The sequence below is a fragment of the Giraffa tippelskirchi genome, chromosome 2 (genome assembly GCF_054371585.1).
Source record: "Giraffa tippelskirchi isolate mGirTip1 chromosome 2, T2T-mGirTip1v1.2.pri, whole genome shotgun sequence".
Classification (NCBI taxonomy): domain Eukaryota; kingdom Metazoa; phylum Chordata; class Mammalia; order Artiodactyla; family Giraffidae; genus Giraffa; species Giraffa tippelskirchi.
Genome location: NC_137276.1, coordinates 37,508,722 through 37,530,386, shown reverse-complemented (window position 1 = coordinate 37,530,386; position 21,665 = coordinate 37,508,722). Strand labels below are relative to the sequence as shown.

General features: G+C 39.4%; 1 protein-coding gene across 7 annotated transcripts in view; it reads right to left on the bottom strand.

Moving 5' to 3' along the window:
- HTR7 (5-hydroxytryptamine receptor 7) overlaps positions 1–21,665 on the bottom strand; it is a 202,589-nt gene that overhangs the window by 107,145 nt on the left and 73,779 nt on the right. The window contains exons 2-5 of one of the 7 annotated variants that reach the window (XR_014072803.1): positions 9,187–9,950; positions 7,855–7,983; positions 3,706–3,784; positions 46–1,735 (exon numbers count right to left, since the gene is read on the bottom strand). Coding sequence is in view for 3 of the 7 variants with exons in the window: in XM_081555480.1 (XP_081411606.1) it covers positions 1,693–1,735; positions 9,192–9,950 (802 nt within the window). In the remaining 4 variants the exon portion in view is untranslated. Of the gene's footprint in view, positions 1–45; positions 1,736–3,705; positions 3,785–7,634; positions 7,984–9,186; positions 9,951–21,665 lie in introns of those variants that run through there. The other 6 variants (XR_014072800.1, XR_014072802.1, XM_081555480.1 and 3 more) reach the window with 6 other exon arrangements.

The following is a 21,665-nucleotide window of genomic DNA, read 5'->3' as shown; positions in this document are numbered from 1 at the left end:
ATTTGTAACATCAAACCATCAATTAAAAGTCATTATTTAAGTTACTTTATTACAGCTACAAATAAACTTTATTTGATGTAATGTAATAAACCATTTTCAAATTTAACAACATTTACTTGACCAGAACGAATCATTTAAATTATGGATATAAGTATATACAGTTACTTCAGCAAATCCAAGGTTCAGGAATTGGTACAAGCTTTATCAGAAAGGACAGTGCCCACCTCCCCTTTCAGAGAGGCAGACCCTTCCTTGTGTATGGTAAGAAGCGAAGTCAGTGAAAATTGGAAGAAATCTGCCATCAACACTGGAATTCCACATTATCCTGTGAGAAAACAGCTACACATATTGCAGGAAAATAATATTCTCTTTCCATTCTCTCTTGTCAAATGAAGGTTTGCATTCATTTTGTCCCCTTAGAGGTACTCTTCTCTGATCTACTTTCTGTGTCCCTAACTCATACATACTACATGGAACCATTTTTTAAAAAAATACCAAGTACAAAGGGAACTTTTCCATGTCCTGACCTGCCCTGAATATCTACCACTTTGGGGAGGGACAGGAGAGAAGAACAGAATTGACCAGGCACACATGTGATTTCAGATACAGAGAACACAAATGCCAACCGTTTAAAAGGAACAGAATGGTACTCCAGAGGCTTCCCAACACTGCCCCAGGTGACCTCCGGGTCACACAGTTTAACACAACACTGCTCAATGAGAATTAGCACAAGGACACTCCATCTCTAGAAGCATCACAGCCTTGCATGGAAACCCCATTATTACCATCCTTCCTCCCCCAAACCTCACAGTTAGGAGCCAGCCCGCAGGGCCACAGCACCCAGGTGTAAAGGACAGTCACAAGTTCTGTGCCGACCATCATGTTCATGTCCAGGGCAGGGAGGCAGCCCTCGCTCTCCATCCAGGGAAAACTCCTCACAGGAGGAATGCCCTTCCCCTCTCAGGAGGCCCCAGGAGAAGAGTGAGCATGATTAAAAAAAAAAAAAAATGCTTTATTCAGGTTTTAAGATTCTCTCCATCCTGAGCTCTGTTCCTGAGTTACTCCAGAATGAGAAGCAAGTTAACAAAGAAAGGAGGGCTGGTGGGGACGTCACAGGGGCCCTGCAAAAAAGCCAAACTGTTTGACAGAAGCTTTGAACAGACACTGCTCTGGGAGATCATTTGTAGTAGCTGATGACAGGGTTCTGTTTTCTAATGTGGACATGCAATGTATTCATCACTAGGCTTACCGCAGTGGGCTGAGGAAAACACCCTCTGTCCCACAGCAAAATACATCTGTCTCATGAATGATTCCTGAATATTCACCACAAGGCCTAGACTCAAAAGCATGGGAAGTGTGCATGGGAACTTCTTCACTTGCACAGACTTGAACAGAAGCAAAGCACCAGAAACTGTGTTCTTTCTGGAACTCAGTTCTGTGTGTGCGCTTACAGCTGAGCCGATCAGGCCATTTTCACGTGCACACAACAGCACGGATCCACAGAAAACAAGGAGAGGTCACCATCCCTCTCACGATATACTCTGAACAGTGGATATACTTTGCTGGTCATGTCTTAGCCATCCCAAGAAAGGACAGACGCCGCATTCCATTCCGAAGTCTCGGCAAATGATTGCATTCTGTTTCCACCTCTGTCTTGCCTTGTTTATTTCATCTCCATTATTCTGCTTTTGATCATGAATCATGACTTTTTTTTCTACAGTAGTCAGAGTTTTGTCTACAGAGAGAGAGAGAGAAAGAGGACGCAAGAAAATGATTTAGCAGAACTGTAATTGTGAGTTCTTGTTAAGTGGTGGGTGGATTTAATCCTTACAGCATTTGATAATTTGAATTATTCGTGGTTTCTAAGAGAATATGAGCATTTAAGGGGGAAGAAAAAGTGCTATGACTCCTGTCGTACATTTTGTAATGTCTACAAGTTGCAGAGGCCTTAATATATTTGCAAATCGTCTCCAGCTAACCCATTTAGAAGTTCACTTTTATAATATAGCCCCAAATGGCTCTATTCTCAATAATCGTTTCAAAATACTACTGCACTTGCCGTACCCAAAAAGAACAACGATGACTACAATGGCAAGTGTCCTCCCCTTTAAGGTGCATTACAGAAAACCATGTGTGCAGAGACCAGGAAACCCCTCCTTCCTAGCTTCCTTCCTCCCAGTTTCACAGAAATGGCATGAGTCAGGAGAAGTCTTGGCCAACAGCTGAAGAAAAGTCCCTTTCTCCTTAATGTAGAGCCAAATCCCTCTAGATAAACTCCTCTAACTCAGTACCTTCACAGGACATCTCAACTTACCCAACTACATCTGTGTGCTTGAGAGCTGGGTCTAAGAGGGTTCGGGACCTCTGCCTCCCCATCCCATTGAAAGTGCCTCCTCACTTGGCTGTCAAAACTTGATGAGTGAGTCTCCCTGGTGACAGGATCAGTTTCTCCATAAGACACCAACTCTCAATTTGTTCCTCACCCCCACCATAGTGCCTGAGGGGACACACCATGCTCTAGCTTGGACCCGCGGCTCCAGGCTGCTGGGTAGCTAGGAGAAAAGCACTGAGAAAAGGCTGTGTCCCCACTGGGGCTCCACACTTATTCTTGTCCCGGGGCCTCTGCCTCTTCTCCCCACAGAGGAGACTGCACTTCCTCTGAGGCTCACAGCGGCTCATGAACTTTACTGAATCCCACCAGGCTCCAGCACCATCTCTGAAGCTCCCCTTTCCTCACAACCTACCTGTTAGTCAGTTTCCAAACGTTCAGACATCCTTGGTCTCTTTCCTAGTCTGAATGCCCACCTTCCTTGGGCAGGCCTCATCACTTTTACATTGGTCTCCTACCCATTTCCTTTCATCTATTGTGAACTCCTATTTATACAGTAGGTCTTTTCTCACTCCAGCTCAAAAACCTTCATTTCTCTCCCTGCCCACTTTGCCCACATGCCCTCCAAGTTGACCCCAATCTACCCAGCCTCCAGGTCCTACTGAAGACATGGCCAAGGGTCTTATTGTGTCTCTGTCCATTTCTAAGTCCTTCTGTCCATACTGTCCCCTCTTCTTGGAGTAGCCCCCAACCCACCTCCACCCCTGCCATCCTTTAATCCTACTCTTTATTCAACACCCACCCCAAAGATCATCTCCTTCATGATTTCCATCATGGATATTTTCTTCCTAAGACATCCCCCCGAGGCTTATTTTACTTGTAGACATGTTTATACTGCTTGATTTTATCTTGTGCTGTGTTTATTTACTGTCTACTAAGAAAACAAACAAAAATATTAGAAAGAAGCAAGTGAGGTCAATTGCCTGCCTTTCTTACTTTAAAGAGACACTGCAAAGTTAAAATGTAGGCAACTACAAAGCAGGAAGTGAACAAGCTATTATTAGTACTAATTGATGATTTAATAAAAATAAAGAGCTGAATTCCAGCTAGTTAATGATGAGAAAAATACTACTCAGGGGAAAGAAAATTAATCAAACAACCAACTTTTTGTTTGGCTTTGTCTTTAAGACAACATCCTACCACAGGATGACATCCAGGATTTCAAGAGCCATGATGTTTCTTCCCAATTTTCAACAGGACCCATTTCATCTTTTTTTTAAAAAATCACTCCTAAGTGATTAAAATCACTCCTAAGTAATTCCTTGCCCATAAAAACAAGGCAGATTCACTCTGAACTCCTAAGCTTCAGTACTCACCATGGAGCAGAATTCAGGACAAGAACTCAAGGTGACTCCGCTACAACTGCAATGGACAGGGACTGTAAGAGTCTCTTTGCTAGGAAGAAGGGAGAAGGGAAGGCAGAGCTACTTGAAAACAATATCATGAAATGTTTTTACATGGAAGTATTTTAGAAATTGCTGTTCAATATTGTTCACAGTACTGGTGTTGAACAACAAAAGTCATCCAAATGTGACACTTAAAAGCCATTTAGCGTTTTGGCAATTCAAAGCAAATCCATAAGGAAAGTCATCAAATTAAAAAAAAAAAAAAGTCCCTGTTTCTATCACATTATCACATTTGGTTTTATATTATCTGTATTTGAATACTTGTGAAAAGGTGACAAAGACTGTAATTTAGGGTAGTGCATTGTAATTACCAGTGAAGTATTTATAGCCTTTTCCCTCTATACACTCCCTAGCCAAGGAAGACTCCAGAGTGCCTGCCAGACTCCTGAGCCTCTCGTTATGCTGATCAGAAAAATGGGGAAATATTTGGAAGTAGCAATACAGAAGTAGCAATACACAATCTAGTAGATTGTTTATACAGCAAAGGAGGAAAACTATTATATAGGAGGAAAAAATAAAGCCAAGAAGATGGAGTTGGGGCAAAAGTAAAAGAGACTAGAACCTAAGCAGCCAGGGGGATGGGGGGAGAAGGGGGCTGGAGAGATTGGAAGGAGCAGCCCAGAGCCTTTAGGTTGGCCAAGAAATGTGTGTGCTAGAAAGACAGGGAGGGGGAACAAAGGCTTGTAAGATTTGCTGTGAGCTATGGACTGGATGCCAGATCATTATTTCAGAGACTCGAGTAGAGTTAGGATTGATTTGGGTTATCCAGCTGGTGTTTACTTGAATGCAGCTGTGCAGAGTGTGGACCATAGGGGGAGTTCTGGTTACTAGTCATTTACCAGCCACCACTACCACCATGTCTACAGCCACCCCAGCCTACTGGATCTGTGAGCTTCTAGAGGCAAGGACTGTCACTTATCTGTCCTTCTATCAGTGCCATGCCTTGTGCCATGCATTGTACACAACAGGCTTTCAAATGTTTCTGGAGAAAACAAGCCAATGAAGAGATGCCTTAATTCCAGCCTCTATCTTCTAATTCATTCCACATGATACCACCCAATCAGTCTCATGGTTTTGGTGACTCCATTTTCCTTACTTGCAGAGATTTCGTCAATGGCTTCCTTCTGCCCACAGGAGGATTTCTCAACCTTAGCATTATGGACATTTTGGCCTGGGTAATTCTTTGCTGTGGGGGCTGCCTAAGTAAGACAAGATGTTTAGCAGCATCCTCAGTCTCTACCCACCAGATGCTAGGAGGTCTTCCCCTTCCCTAGCTGAGGTAACCAAAAACATCTTCAGACATTTTCAAATGTCCCTGGAGTGCAAATTAACCCTGGTTGAGAACCATTTGCCTACACTAAAAAATCCCTAAAATTTCTGGGACTGGAATGGAAGATCCTTCATAATTTATTTGATCTTTCCATTATGATCTCTAAATCTTCCCTACAACAATGCTTAGCTTCAGTCAGCCTGTCCCTTGCATGAAGTCTCACATCGACAGACACCTCTATAGGAAATGTCCCCTTCATGAGGAATGCCATCTCTAGTCTCCTGTAGTCATAAATGCTTTGACCCTGATAGTCATATTTGAGCCCATATCCTTTAGGAAGTATTCCCTGGTCAGAGGTAAGGAAATCACTGAGTCATTTTCCTCTCCTTTGAATCCTATAGCTTTTCTTTTCTCCAACTTTCCTTGTGTTCTCAATACAAAAAGAGTACATGAGCTTGTGTGTGTGTTTACATCTAGTCTGTGTGATAGAAATACATGCACTGTGGCAAGAGAGACATCGTATGTTTTCTGTATCCTCCTCAATGCCTGGCACAGTTATAAACAAGAATTTAAAAATGAGTCCTCCCACATTGGAATTGAAAAGAAAACTGCTTGCCATAGAATTTTTAAAATAGCAGCTATTTCAACTAATTATAAATTTCCTGGAGTTAATGAATACTTAGGTCCATCATCCCAAATGATTTTAACATTTTATAATTCTAAATAAAATCAATAATTAAAAATCTAAACAGAAAGAGATGAAATGAGGACACATTCATTTTCTGAGACCAGGGGAGAGCAAACTGTGACTTGTAGGCCAAATCCAGATTGCCACCTGTTTTCGTAAATAAAGTTTTATTTGTATACCACCATGTTCATTTGGTTACTTGTGTCTAGAACTTGTTGCTCACTACAAAGACAGAAATAAGTATTTTCAGTGGAGACCATATGGCTAGAAAAACTTAAAATATTCACCATCTGGCTCTTCACAGTGAAAGTTTGCTGATCCTTGTCTTAGATTAACAGGAAAACTAATACCTAAGACTCCACACTAGCTAAAGATGCAGAGGCAAATATCTTTTGATGCTATGTTAGCTGATTTAAATACTTTTATAAAAGTCATAGCAGCATGGAAGTTAAAAATACATTTGAACGCAGATGTCCTGCGCTCAAATTCAGCTCCCCAAGTAAGACTCTGAAAAATTATTTGACCTCCCCAACAGAATGAAGATAAAGGAAACCAACCTCTCATTAGGTTTTAAGAATTAAATGACATAATTCACATGGAGCGCTTAGAAGAACATCTGAGAGAGAATCATTAATAAATGTGGGTAACTATTATTTTAAACTGGAAAACCTGTTTGTGTGATGTTTGAAAAATTAGCATTTTTTGAATTATCTGAATTATGTGTGAATTATTAGCTAAAGTAATCAATAAAATTATCCCCGAGTTCTTTGTGTAGAAGGAAAACTAACACAGTGGTGTTTTCTAGTTCAGCATCTCAATGGTTCTTTCCTAGTTTCTACACTGGCTGCTTAACTGGACCTCCTGCCATCAGTCTTTTTATTTTATCTGCCCTTCTCACTGCTACCGGAGAAACTTTCTTGAAACACATCTTTCAGCATGTTACTCCTGGGAACTGAAACCAACATGCTTTCCTGCTCCTGTGCTGCACAACTCTGGAGCCAGGCAAAAGAACCCAGTACTTGTTACAGGAAATAGTTGCTTCTAAAAGATAAGACTGCACACCAACTGAACTAGCTTACCCCTCAAGACTGACATTTTGCTCATTAAAACTGGCTTAAAGGTCCTCACTCAGCTGTACCCACCCATCCGAAGCTATTACATCATAAACTCTGCCCAGTCCTCACTTCTCTGCCCTAACACTACCCAGCCCAAGCTCCAAAACTCTATCAATAACCTTTGTTTATTTCCTCATCAGAGAAGTGACCAAGACTCTGTCAAGGAGGTGTCCTCTTAAACTGCAGTAAGTCTAATAAACTTAACTTACTCCTATTAATGGGTTTTTCTAAACATCTTCTTAGTGAACCGATGGTTAAAATCCCCAGCTCAAAACATCCACAAGCTCACTGCTACTATAGACTGAAGTCATCTGACTTCAGTGTTACACAAGTAGTGTTACACAATAGTTAAAAGCACATGCATTGGGCTGATTCATACCATATCTACCACTCGGGACTATGTAATCTTAGGTCGTTACTTTATGTCCCAAGCCTGTTATTCTTCTGAAAACTGGGGGTGCCAGAAGCAACTAGTTTACAGGTAGAATGATAAACACCATGATAGCATCTGGTAGGTATTCAATAATTGTTAGAAATTATTACTTTGATTATCTATTATGTGTCAGGCACTGTACTAGATTCTACAAACAGAAATTTGGCTAAGACATGGCTCTTTCCCTGAAGGAATTTAGAACCTGGTCCTAGTGGATAAACACTAGTGGCTGATTCAATAAGAATCTTATAAACCTGGAAAGATCCTTGGTAATATAGGTCACTCATTGTAGGTCGCTCATTGCATATATTCTGAAACCAAAAGACTGTATTCTTTTATAATGAAATTTTATTTTATTTATTTTTTGATGCAACATGGGGAATTTCCCCAACCAGGAATCAAACCTGTGTCCCCTCTAACAGAAGTTCAGAGTCTTAACCACTGGACCACCAGGGAAGTCCTTGTATTCTTTCAAAAAAAAAAATCTAATTTTTTATTATGAACAAGTTCTTATGTACAAAACAGGGTATAGAATAGAAGTAAAAATAAATACCTGTGAAGCTATTTCACAGCTCAAGAATTAGCATATCTGTAGTCTTACAACTTTGAGTTCCTAGGACAGGAAATGATGATCTCTGGTTTCCCTTATCCATATTAGGGAGATGTTTCTGCCTCCTTCATCCTGGTGATGAGTTAGAGAACAAGCTGAGTTCCTTGAGGTTTTCAGAGTCGTTTGGGGTGTATCCTAGTTGGGAGCCCCGGAGTCTACCATAACCCATGAGGGCACTTTGGGACCCTATTCCCCTGAGATAGCTGAGAGCACAGAGGTCTCCTTGGCCACCCTGATTACACATAAAAGCAGTCTAGTATATGGAGAGCATCTGGAGGTAAGATTCACATGATGTGGGATCTAGACCCAGAGGTACCGCTAATCACTGCATGATAGCTCACTCGCCATGACCCAGTTATGTCTTCTGTCAAAGGAAGGGACTGGACACGATAACTGGGAAGGTCCTTCTCAGCTACAGTGGTCCAAGGTTCTCTGGCCAATTCCAAAGAACAAGGTTCAGTGAAGAGGGACACCTTTTGTCTCACATTCAACACCGATCTGTTCTCTAACCAGCACCTTCTATTTCCTCAATCTAGTTTATTTCCCCTCAGTTTTCAAATATGAAAATGTCTCCTCTACCTCAAATTTAAAACAAAATCTTCATTGGACCTGACTGACTTTGCTATGTTGTCTCCTTCCTTCTTCACAATACCAAATTAATCCACATGTGTATTATATTTCCTTATCACCATTGGGCTCTTTGTGGTCCTTTTTCAGATTCCAACGTCCTACTGTAACTGCTTCTTGAAAAGTCACTAATTGCTTCCTAGACAAACTCAGCAACTCTCTATCAGTTCCCAACTCCTAAAGCTGGGTAGCACTTTCTGAAAACTCTGTATCTATCAAGACTTTGCTCCACCCTGGCATTTCCCCACACTAACCACTCCCCACTGCCTCAGACTACTTCTTTTATCTTTACTAGATATAAGAGTAATAGCAACTAAAATGATAATGTTACAAGTATTAGAGCTATAAGGACCTAAGCTGAATGTTATTTTCAAAGAAAGGAGAAAAAACATCACCTTCCTTGTCAGCCATGGCATCAATTGCGATTCATCAGCAAATCAGTCTCTTCTTCCAATCCAACTGAATACCTATTTTTGGCTTTTGGAACTCTATGGGGTGGAAGACTAGAGTACAGTATCCTGGACTCAAATCTGATACACTTGGGAGAAAATAAGCTTGCTACTGGTTCTGGAAGCTTTCTGCCATGTGCTTCAGAAAGGAGTTCCATGAAAGGGTTGGGGGGATAGAAGGAAAACAGTGATAAATGACCTTACAGCACAAGCTCAGGTCTCTCAGGCCTCTCGGCGAGCTTCAGGGCCTCGTGCATGCCTGCAGCCGAGAGTTTCCGGTTGATATTCCGGTACTGGCATTGGAGCAAGCTGCGGTAGGTGGTCCGCAGGTCCCGGTTGAAGAAGGCATATATAAAGGGGTTAATGAGAGAGTTTGCATAGCCCAGCCACAGACATGTCCTCTCCACCCACAGTGGGATGCAGCTGCAGGCGATGCCGCAGATGAAGGGCCTGGCGGTCGAGAGGAGGAAAAATGGCAGCCAGCACACGGTGAAGGCCCCGACGATGATGCCCAGGGTGGTGGCTGCTTTCTGCTCCCTCTTAAAGATGGAGATGTTTTTCCTTTCGTGTTTGAGGAGTCTCGAAAGGTTTGCACACTCCTCTACCTCCTTCTGGAGCTTCACCATGCCATTGAGGGAGATGACACTGTCGGGCTCCTCTGGCCGCGGGAAGCCAGGGAACTTGTGTTTGGCGGCGCTCTTCCTGGCGGCTTTGTAAATCTGGTAGTACATGAAAAGCATGACAGACATGGGGATATAAAATGCCACTGCGGTGGAGTAAATCGTGTAGCCAAAGTCCTGGCTGATCAAGCACACCTTGCCATCATTGACATTCTGAGCCCAGCCGAAGAGCGGCGGTAAAGTGATGGAGGCAGACAGAAGCCAGACGGAGAGGATCATCTTGGCCATGCACTTCCCGTTCTGCCTCACAGGGTATGTCAGCGGCCTCGTGATACCAAGGTACCTGGGAGAGAAGTGGGAAGAGAACACATGACTGCCGTGATCACAGCTGATCAACTGGGGAGTACCACTAGCGAGGGGCTAGGCTGTGAACCTAGTAGCTCCCTTCCTTACAGTCCCTTCCAGGCAGGCATCCGTCGTCCCATTTCACCGAAAGGTAAACTAAGGCTCTGAGAGGCTGCGTATTTTATTCCAGGTCACACAGCCAGCCAAAGGCACTGCCAGCACTCAGCCTGAGCCCTCTGCCTGTAACGCTGGGCCATGCTCTTTTCATACCTTGCAGCCCCTCACAGTCTGTGTGGTCAAGGAACCAAAGACTCAACATCCGCCTTCGCCCCATGACTGCTGCCACTGAAATCAGTCAGGAACAAAATGTCAAGCATGTGGGATGTTGTGATACACCCTCACAGGCTAGCCAAGGTCTACCACACTCGGATATTATTCACCCACTGATCTCCACTGTCTGAATTCAGGCCAGCTCTGAATTCATTTTCACTTCCCCTTTGCACTGAAATGAAAGGACTTCTCTAAGATCACAGAGATCTGTGAGATATTTAGGAAATCCTAGGGTTTTGGAATGGAAAGTAGCAAGTGATCATTTTTTTTTTACCCCCAGAAAATTCTCACGCAAGAGTAATGTCCTAGGAGCAATCATTAGAAAATAAAAACAGCCTGCCTCATCTTTCCAGTTCTAAGGAAGATCACAAGGAAAAGCATAATTCTGAAAAATATTAGGCAAACCCAACATTTCCTCTGTGCTTAGTTCTATACAGAGAATAAATACTTCTCTGTGTCTGTTACCAAGGATTTATAATGCAAGAGAGACTCAGCAAACAGGGAAAACATAGTCAGCAAGATGTTCTGCCAAATGCTTGGTAGTTTTAAGTTTTCCAAATCTGTTTTCTTCTCTATATTTAATGGTCTTAGCTTCTATTTGAGAAGGGATTCAAAGAGCACTTGAGAAGCCAAGACAGGTAAAACCTGGCCATTTTGTTGGTTTTTTCATTTATATATATATATTATATATATATATATAACATTGTCTTGAAACATCAAAAGGAAAGGTACAGAGAATGATGAACTTACCAACATGTTATTTGCTGAAAGTCTGTCACTTGACGGGTTGGAGTTTAAAAAATAATCATTTTTGTGCTAGAAATACCCTCACATGTTATGCTTGAATTATCTCACAAAAGTCACTTTCATAATGACAATTAGCATCAATGCAACACTTACAGTAAGGCAAAATTGAGCTACAGTAAAAAAAAAAAAAAAGAAGCAGCAGCCACATTTGCTTATTCAGTGACAATATTCATTCATTCCTTTAACAAATATCAACAGAGTTCCTTCTATATGCCAGGTGCTGTTTTAAATGTTGGAAATATGAAACTAATGAAAGAGACACAAACCTTGAATGCAGGCACACAGGGAAATCACGCAGGGGTGAACAAGACGACTGAGCTCGTGGTTATGTTAAAGTGACCCCTGACCCCTCCTCCTAAGCATGCAGGTGTCAGCGGTACCAGTTTTTCATCCTCACTTCTGCCTTCCTTTGTCCACAATAAAGGTGGCCCATGAGCACAATCTCTAGGGTTTTCAGCTGTAACTAAGATTATGTTTTGGCTCCCAGATAGAATGAAGGATGAGAAGGAAGGGGGTTTTCCTGAGAACTCAAGAGTAAGAGCTGAAAAGGGAGGGAAAAGAGAAAGGAGGAGGAAAGGAGGAAGTGTAGGAGGAAGAGGAGAAAGATCAAGAGAAGGTTAGTGAGAAGTAGCTTTGGCCTTATGTGGAAATGTCTGCAATTATCTGAGTTTTAAGCTATGGGGAAAAAAAATTAAAAAACAAAAAAGGTACATAAGGAAACCCCTGAATAAAGATGTTAGAACTGACGGGAAGCTTACAATCAAGCTCGTCTGTGCCCTATGGCTGAATGCAGAGGTTCCACTAAAAAAAAAAAAACAAAAACAAAAAACTCTGTCTTTACTTTGGTTCAGGGGCTCCTCCAAGTTTTTCCTGTTAAAACTCCTTTGCAGACCTCTCTTTTTGGACCTAGTTCTTGCCCTCTACCAACTCCTGTGGATGGAGCCTGGGCTCTTTCCAAGCTTCCTTAGGCAGCCTTTGCTAGGACTTGGAGTTTGATCATCTCCCTTTGACTGTAGCCACAGGCATAAAATGCTTTTTCCCAAGCCTGGATCTGGCTTCCAGGATATTGCATCAACACAGGTTGCAGGTCCAATGAGAGAGATTAGTTCATATAGTTTCTTAGGCGGCCACCAGATGGCACTGTCAGACCATCTTACTGGGGGGTTGGGATGGTGGGTAGTTCGAGCATTAAGTGTTGGAAGGAGAAAGGAGAATTACTCATGACAAGATGAGAAATTATACTGTATTTGTGGGGTCATATAGAAAATTAGCAAGCCTGGAACTCACAACCTGGTGAACTCTAATTCTTGAGGATGTCGGTTCAGTTTTCCCTTCCATCCTTCACATTTTCATTACTTAAAAAGGAACTTATATCTTAAGGCTTAATTAAATCTAGCTTCTCTCTTACTCACGTTAAGTAATATCGAATCCACAAAGATTAATCCTGAGAGGTTAATTAATTGAGTATCAAAGGACATCTTAGAATATTAAATAATCTCATAATAACAGCTTACTTATTCATTCTAATATATTTAGTCTGACTTATATTACATTTCAGTGATGAGGACTCAGTCCTTCCTGGATATACAAATTATATTCCATAAACTTGCCTATTTTAGGCTCTATTCTATAATCACCTCAAGTAATGTTCTACAATAAGGGAATTATATTTTCTTATTTACTCCTGGGTACCATCGAAGACTTCTGAAAGCTAAAATCAACCAAAAGATGATTAGGAAAAAATATGAGTGCTCATTAAAGTGTCTGGAAATAAAATAAATAAACAAAAGTCAATAGCTTTCTAAAAAAGGATTAACAATCAGGAAACATCATGGAAGAAAATAATTTCATTCACAACAATCAAAAAATTAAAATATCTATAAAAATCTTTTTAAATGATCAGGGCCTATACAAAAGAAAACATGAAATGCTACTGAGAGACCTAAGGGAATGCCTGAATCCATGAGAAAAAAAAAATTATAAAAAAATCCAGTACTATAAAAGTGCTACTTCCCCTTCAATTAATGTAAAAATATCATATAAGTCTAGTTGAAAATCCTAGCAATTCTTTTGTTAGCTTGACCAAATGATTCAAGTTCATCAAGTAAATATACAAAAGTAGACAATGAAAAATGAAGGGATATTTATAAAAAATAGCATAAATCCACAGATATAAAAACTCAATAATAACTATTCAGAAATAAATAGAGAGATAGAACAAGATAGATCCCAGAAGTATATTCAAAAGTATAAGAGAATTTAATATCAGAAAGTCAGTAATTTTAAATCAGAGTATAAGATTAGATATTCATGAAGTCTGACAAATGGCTAGCAATTGAGGTAAAAAACAAATCTGAATTATCTTTCTTCTTATTCAAAAATAAATCCCAGATGGATTAAAGATTATCATGTAAAAAAATTAAACCCTAAGACTGCTATGAGGAAATACATATATTTCTGCAATCCTGCCAAAGGTCATTATTAACCTTTGGATACAAAAGCTTGATGTTATAAAATGATATAAAAGCTTGAAACTATTGATAAATTTTTGACAAAAATTTTACACAAAAAACAAATAAATAAGAAACATTTTATTTAATTCAAAAATCACTATGCACAGAATTAAAAGTCACACGACAAACTTGCGGTTCAAAGAACAATATATCAATATTCACAGATCTCCTACAGGTCAGTAAGAAAAATACAACCATCTTGATAAAAACAGTGAAGCAATAAAACAAAAAGAAATAAGAATATTCTATAAGCACTCGGAAATATGTATAACTTCATTAATAATTAAAGATATACAAATTTTAAAATAATGTTAGATTTAGAATCATTTGTCAATTTTTAAGAAAGACAAAACCCAATATTGGGAAAATGTAAAAAACAAGTGCACTATCTTTTTGCCAGCGGGAGTTTCAAATGAGATAAAAGTTTGGGAGGGCAGTTTGGTAATTAATATACATCAGCATTTGTCTTTTAGCTCAGAAATCAAGACTTCTAGGAATCTGTCTTACAAATATAATTGTACAGATGCAAAATGATTACTGTGCAAGGATATTAACTAAACATATAAGAAAGAGAGGAGAAAAAAGATGCAATCTAAATATCAATAGATATTTGTGTATGTGTAGGTACAGACACACAAAATGTGTATGTATATATATCATGTTACCATTAAAAATTATGAGGTACATATCTATTTATTGATATAAAAAAACCCAACCAGAAGTGGATAGAAAATGATGACTAGTCCTAAAAGACAAGTAATAGACTATCATATGTTGTATTAATCTGTTTATATAAAACTAGGTGTTTGCATAAGTGTGTGTGCATGTATATATACTGAGATGTCTAGAAATATATCTACCAAGATAGCAACAAGAATTTTAACTGAGTTTTGGAGATTTTGAAATATTTTCTCTTTGTTTTTTATGCTTAAGTTGTAACTTTATATAATTTTTAAAAAGTTATTTTAACTCTACGATCAAAATAAAAGATTCAAGAGGATTCTGTGATTCCTAACTCACATAAGTGATTTTGGCAACAGAGATGATCTGGTTTAAAAGTGTGACAATTAAATCTTAGATAGTTTTATTTGACTAGCTTTTCAAAAGTGTTTTATTACATTCATAAGTTCACAAAAAGAACACAGAACTTACTGGCATTTAAAATCCTATAATTACTATATAAAGTAATACTGGTATTCAGGAAAGTGTTTGTCCAAATTATAAACTGATCCTCCACAATCTTGTATAATACAAATCTTAACCATTGGTGGGGGGAGCAGCCTAGATTGATTCTAAATATTACCTTATATGTGTGGCTAACATTTGTCAAACTAACATTTTATGCTCACTGTTAATTAGAAAGCGGGGTGCTTATAAAGCCTTCAGAATTTTATTTTTAAATGCATACAAATGTGAAAGTACAGTAAATCTCAAAGACAAAGGCACCAAAGTATTATATAATTGAGAAATGTATGCAATTCACATTAGGGATTCCGTTAAAATGGGGTTTGGAGAAAAAGAGGATTAGAGAATTGTTATATACATGGAGAGGAATTAGAATGCAAATTAACTCTGCTGCCTGTCTTCCATTCTAACTGTATAGAAATTATAGATAATGGCTCTTTAATTAAATGGCTTCTCCTGAGTTTTGTTAATATAGAATAATCATTTATGGGGTAAGGAAACTGGGTAGAATTACTCTGAAATACACTGGTTTTTTTGGAATGTTGGGCTTTAAAAAGGTCTGCACATTTAGAAGACCTCTTCTGTGAGACCTCCTTCCTTACAGTAGGTGAAATTCACGGCAATCTCCAGCCTACATCAGTGGTTCCCCAAATTATCAGATTATCAGAATCACCAAGAACCTGTTGAAACACAGACTCCCAGGCCACCACCCAAAGACTCCCTTTCAAGGTCTGGAGACTCTGGGCACTGTATTTGGGACCGATGATTCTAGTTCTTTATCCCGTGTACTTTTAGAGTCATTGCCCCTCATTCAGTCACAAAGACTTTACACTTATAGTATGAAGGGCTTTAGTTTTATTTTATATATCTCATCTTAATGGTGTGCTTCCAGTGTGGTCTAACAAAATCATCATGAATCACATTTCCAGTATCTCAGCCATTAGTTCTATCTTTCAGAATTGTGCTAAATGAAAATAAGATAAGCATGGTTTTTATGTCTTAATAAAGTTGTAGATTTTTTAAAATGTATAATACACAGCAAAGTTTTGTGAAATCTTTCTGACATGAATTAAAAATAAATATTTTTTACAATAAGAAATACATTTTCCACCATCACTCAGTACAAATATATATACTGAGTTGGCCAAAAAGTTCATTTGAATTTTTTTCTTAAGATTTATGAAAAAACATGAAAGAACTTTTGGGCCAACCCAATATTTATTTATGCAAATTAAAAACTGATGCATGCACATGTATGTACATCTATGAAGGTATATAGATACAGATGCATATATTCATATATATGAAATTCAAACAAAAGTTTTACTATACCATACTTACCATTACAACTTGCAAATCACTCTCTTCTACTGTATGCTATTCAACTTCAGATTTTTTATATCTGGTCTTAATATACTAAATTGATTTCAAGACTCAATAATGAAGCATGTCCCGAAGTTTGAAAATTGTGTGTTAGTTGCTCAGTCATGTCCGACTCTTTTGCAACTCCATGAACTATAGCCTGCCAGGCTCCTCTGTCCATGGAATTTTCCAGGCAAGAATACTGGAGTGGATTGCCATTCCCTTCTCCAGAAGTTTGAAAATTACTGACCTTCAATAAACATATGGAAAGGTGTTAAACATTATGAGTCATGAGGGAAATGCAAAGTAAAAGCACATTGAGATACACCAGCATGTATCAGAATAGTTAAAATTAAAAATAATGATGATGATGACAATAAGAATAATAAATTATGATGCCAAGTGTTTTGTGAAGATATAGAACAACTCTAATTGCCATGCATTGCTGGTGGGAGTGTAAATAGATGTAGTTACCTTGGGAAACCATTTCTTAATATCTTCTAAAGCTGAAACAAATATATATATATATGTATATATATATATTTCTTTCTCTATGACCCAGCAATTCTTCTGAGTATACACTGAACTTGCATCAAAATACACATATAAGAATGTTCAAAGCAGTAGTAATGGTAATAAACCCAAATAAAACCAACCCATTCTACATGAATAAAATAAGTACAGTTCTACAACAGTAGAAGGGGTACATAAATTGTGGTACATTTACACAGTGAATTCTATAAAACAACGAGAATGAACCAACTACTCTATCAACATGGATGATTCTCACAAACATAACTGAGCTAAAGAAGCCAAAACCAAAAGAGAACACAAGGTTCAAAAATAGTCAAAACAAATCTATGGTGACAGGAGCCAGAAGTGTCACTGCCTTGAGGGGAGAGGATATGCTCTGGAAATGTTCTGTTTCTTTACATTCCTACCAACAGTGCAAGAGGGTTTCCTTTTCTCCACACCTTCTCCAGCATTTATTATTTGTAGACTTTATGATGATGGCCATTCTGACCTGTGTGAAGTGATATCTTATTGTAGTTTTGATTTGCATTTCTCTAATAATGAGTGATGTTGAGCATCTTTTCATGTGTTTGTTAGCCATCTGTATGTCTTCTTTGGAGAAATGTCTGTTTAGGTCTTTTTCCCACTTTTTGATTGGGTTGTTTGTTTTTCTGGTATTGACTTGTATGAGTTATTTGTATATTTTGGAAATTAATCTTTTGTCAGTTGTTTCATTTGCTATTACTTTCTCCCACTCTGAAGGTTGTCTTTTCACTTTGTTTATAGTTTCCTTTGCAAAAGCTTTTAAGTTTAATTAGGTCCCACTTGTTTATTTTTGCATTTATTTCCATTACTCTAGGAGGTGGGTCAGAGAGGATCTTGCTTTGATTCACGTCATCAAGTGTTCTGCCTATGTTTTCCTCTACGAATTTTATAATTTCTGGCCTTACATTTAGGTCTTTAATCCATTTTGAGTTTATCTTTTTGTATGGTGTTAGGAAGTGTTCTAACTTCATTCTTTTACATGTAGCTGTTCATTTTTCCCAGCACCACTTATTGAAGAGGCTATCTTTGCCCCACTATATATTCTTGCCTACTTTGTCAAAAAGAAGGTATCCATGGGTACATGGGTTTATTTCTGGGCTCTCTATCTTGTTCCATTGGTCTATATTTCTGTTTTTGTGCCAGTATCATAATATCTTAATGACTATAGCTTTGTAGTATGTTTTATCTGTGTGTGTGCATCGATCCATTCATTTTTAGCCACTCTTTTTTACATTCGTTTCCCGTATGGGTCATTACAGAGTATTGAGTAGAGTTCCCTATGCTATATGGTAGGGCCTTCTAAGTTATCTATTTCATCACCCTGATACCAAAACCAGACAAAGATATCACAGAAAAAGAAAATTACAGGCCAATATCACTTACAAACACAGAGACAAAATTCCTCAACAAAATACTAGCAAACTGGGTACTTCCTGGTGGTTAAGAATCCACCTGCCAAACAGGTTCAATCCCTGGTCCAGGAACTAAGATCCCACATGTTGTTGCAGTTGTTTAGCCACTAAGTTGTATCTGACTCTTTTGCAACCCAATGGACTACAGCCTGCCAGGCTTCTCTGTCCATGGGATTTCCCAGGCAAGAATACTGGAGTGGTGTGCCATTTCCTTCTTCAGAGGTCTTACTGACCCAGAGATTGAATCTGCATCTCTTGCATTGGCAGGCAGTTACCACTGAGCCACCAGGGAAGCCCCAAGATCCCACATGTTTTGGGGCAACTAAGCCCATGTGCCAGAACTACTGAGCCAGACAGCCCTAGAGCCCACAGTGCATAAGAGAAGGCACTGCAATGGGAAGCCCGTGCACCACAGCTAGAGAGTAGCCCCCACTCACCACAACTAGAGAAAGTCCGTGAAGCAAGGAAGGGCACAGGCACGGCAAAGAAAACTCAGCACAGCCAAAAATAAATAAACATTAAAAAAATACATATACTAGCAAACCGGATCCAACAATACATTAAAAGGATCATATACCATGATCAACTGGGATAAAACTATCTTTAAAATGGGGTTCTGCTATACTTTTAAACCATTCTCATCAGTGTGTCCAAGCTGTAATTATAGTTAAAACCAGTAAACAATCTGAATTCCCCATTCTGACCTTTGCATTGAAGAAAAAAAGTGAGCAGACAAGCAGGGACAAAAAAGCGACAAAATTCAACAAAATTTGGAAACCATAACAAAAGCTTTTTCTTCTTTGAAAAAGTAAATTCTAAAACAAGATACAAGAGTTTCCCTTTAGGGAGAGAATCAGACAATTAAAGCAAATCACTTAAAATTACTTTTAAAATATTCATATATTGTTGCTACATAATTAATTACCACAATTCAGTCACTTAACACCAATTCTGCAGGAGTTCTCACAGTTCTGTAGGTCAAAAGTCTGGACACAGTTCAACTGGGTTGTCTACTCATGGTTTCATCAGGCTGAAGTCAAGATGTTGGCTGGGGCTGAGGTGTCATATGCAGCTCAGAGTACTCTTTCAAACACATGTGGTTGTTGGTAGAATTCATTTCCCAGTAGCTGTAGAACTCACAGAGGTTGCCACCTTCAAGTATACCAGGAGAACACTGGCTGCAGGTCTCAACCTCTTTCATCTTTAGACCCACTTTGAAAAGGGCTCACCTGATTAGATCAGGCCCACTGACATTCAAGGGGAAGGAATATACAGGGCATGCACACTGGGAGCCATCTTAGAACTCTGCCTACACAGATGCTTGGTCATGACAGAAGCTAAAGATACAGAAAATGTCCTACCACAGGAGCTCAACAAAGACCTATTTCCTACCTACTCAAGCTGAGACAAGCCTTCCAGTGAGACTAATGTTGTCTGTACTCTATCATAAGGCAATGGTTTTCTACTGAATTTTTCTGTCATTCAGTGCAAAAATATAAGTTATCTTACTGTCAACTCATTTATTTAGCCACCTGTTATGTAAAACTCTCTATGTGGTCTATTAAAAACTATCAAAGGAGATTTTTAAATAATTACAGAAAGTCATGAAAATGAACAATACAGGAGATCAATAGTGATCCCTACATTATGCCTACTGTTAATCACTGCAGTTGTATCTGAACTTTATTATATAATAGACTCTGAATTTTCCCACCGAAGAATTTTCCCACTCAGAGAAAGAGAAATGGCAAGGCAAAGAGGGAGTGCAAATTTACTAACAACAATAAACGAAAGGATGGCATAAAACCTTAGGTAAGAAGTATGAAGATTACAGGAAGGAAAAAAAATATATATATATATATAGTTATATGACCGTACTCAGTTCAGTTCACTCGCTCAGTCGTGTCCAACTCTTTGCGGCCCCATGAACTGCAGCATGCCAGGCCTCCCTATCCATCACCAAGTCCTGGAGTTTACCCAAACTCATGTCAACTGAATCGGTGATGCCATCCAACCAATCTCATCTGCTGTCACCCCCTTCTCCTCCTGCTCTCAATCTTTCCCAGCATCAGGGTCTTTTCAAATGAGTCAGCTCTTCACATCAGGTGGCCAAAGTATTGGCATTTCAGCTTCAACATCAGTTCTTCCAATGAACACCCAGGACCGATCTCCTTTAGGATGGACTGATTGGATCTCCTTGCAGTCTAAGGGACTCTCAAGAGTTCTCCAACATCACAGTTCAAAAGCAACAATTCTTTGGCGCTCAGCTTTCTTTCTAGTCCAACTCTCACATCCATACATGACTACTGGAAAAACCATAGCCTTGACTAGATGAAACTTTGTTGGCAAAGTAATGTCTCTGCTTTTTAATATACTGTCTTAAGGGGCTTCTAATCCCACCTCACACCAAGAAGCAGTACTGAAGAAAGAAAGTAAGTGAATAAAATCCTTAAAATTCTGTCTGTGCATACTGCATGCTAAGCTGCTTCAGTTGTGTCCAACTCTGTGTGACCCCAAGGACTGCAGCCCACCAGACTCCTCTGTCCACAGGATTCTTCAGGTAAGAGTACTGGAGCAGGTTGCTGTGCCTTCCTCCAGGGGATCTTCCCAACCCAGGGATCAAACCAGTGTCTCTTATGTCTCCTGCATTGGCAGGCAGGTTCTTTACCACTAGTGCCATCTGAGAAGCCCAAAACTCTGACTGTGCTGTACTTAATCATGTCCAGCTCTTTGTGACCCCATGCACTGTAGCCTGCCAGGCTCCTCTGTCCATGGGGATTCTCCAAGCAAGACTGTTGGTGTGGGTTTCCTTGCCCTCCTGGGGATCTTCCCAACCCAGGGATCGAACCCAGGTCTCCCAGACTGCAGGCAGATTCTTTACCATCTGAGCCATCAGAGAAACCCAAGAATACTGGAGTGGGTAGCCTATCCCTTCTCTAGGGGATCTTCCTGTCCTAGGAATCAAACTGGAGTCTTCTTGCATTGCAGCTGGATTCTTTACCAGCTGAGCTACCAGGGAAGCCCAAAATTCTTACTAGTACCCTCCTCTATGGAGAGAAGCAAATTGGGGTGATAAGAAACTAGCGTTAAAAAAAAAAAGTAATTAAAAACTATCATGTACAAAAGCCTCAACACACAATTTCAGCAAAGATTAGAGGGGCCACCATAATTTGCTCTCTTTTAGGACACTGGGATGAACTGGGACACACCAAGGTTTGGAAGGGGTAACCCTTAGCTAACTGGAAAGTGCTCTGGTACCAGACATGGATGAGAAGTCAGAATAAAGAACAGTCCTCTATTAAAGGCCACACTTGACTGCAGTGAAATCCACTCCCTTTGTTTCCCCCAACTCTACACCTTTTTCAGGCTACAGAGAAGTAGATACAGTAAATAGTAGCCTAAAGGATAAATTAACTGAAATCAAATAGGAATGAATATCAAGAAGAGTTCAACCACACTGTGTCAGAACAAACATTAAGTTTTAAGTAACCCATGAATGAGAAAGATGGGAAAAAAAAGAAAACACTACAGTAACTATATAAATAT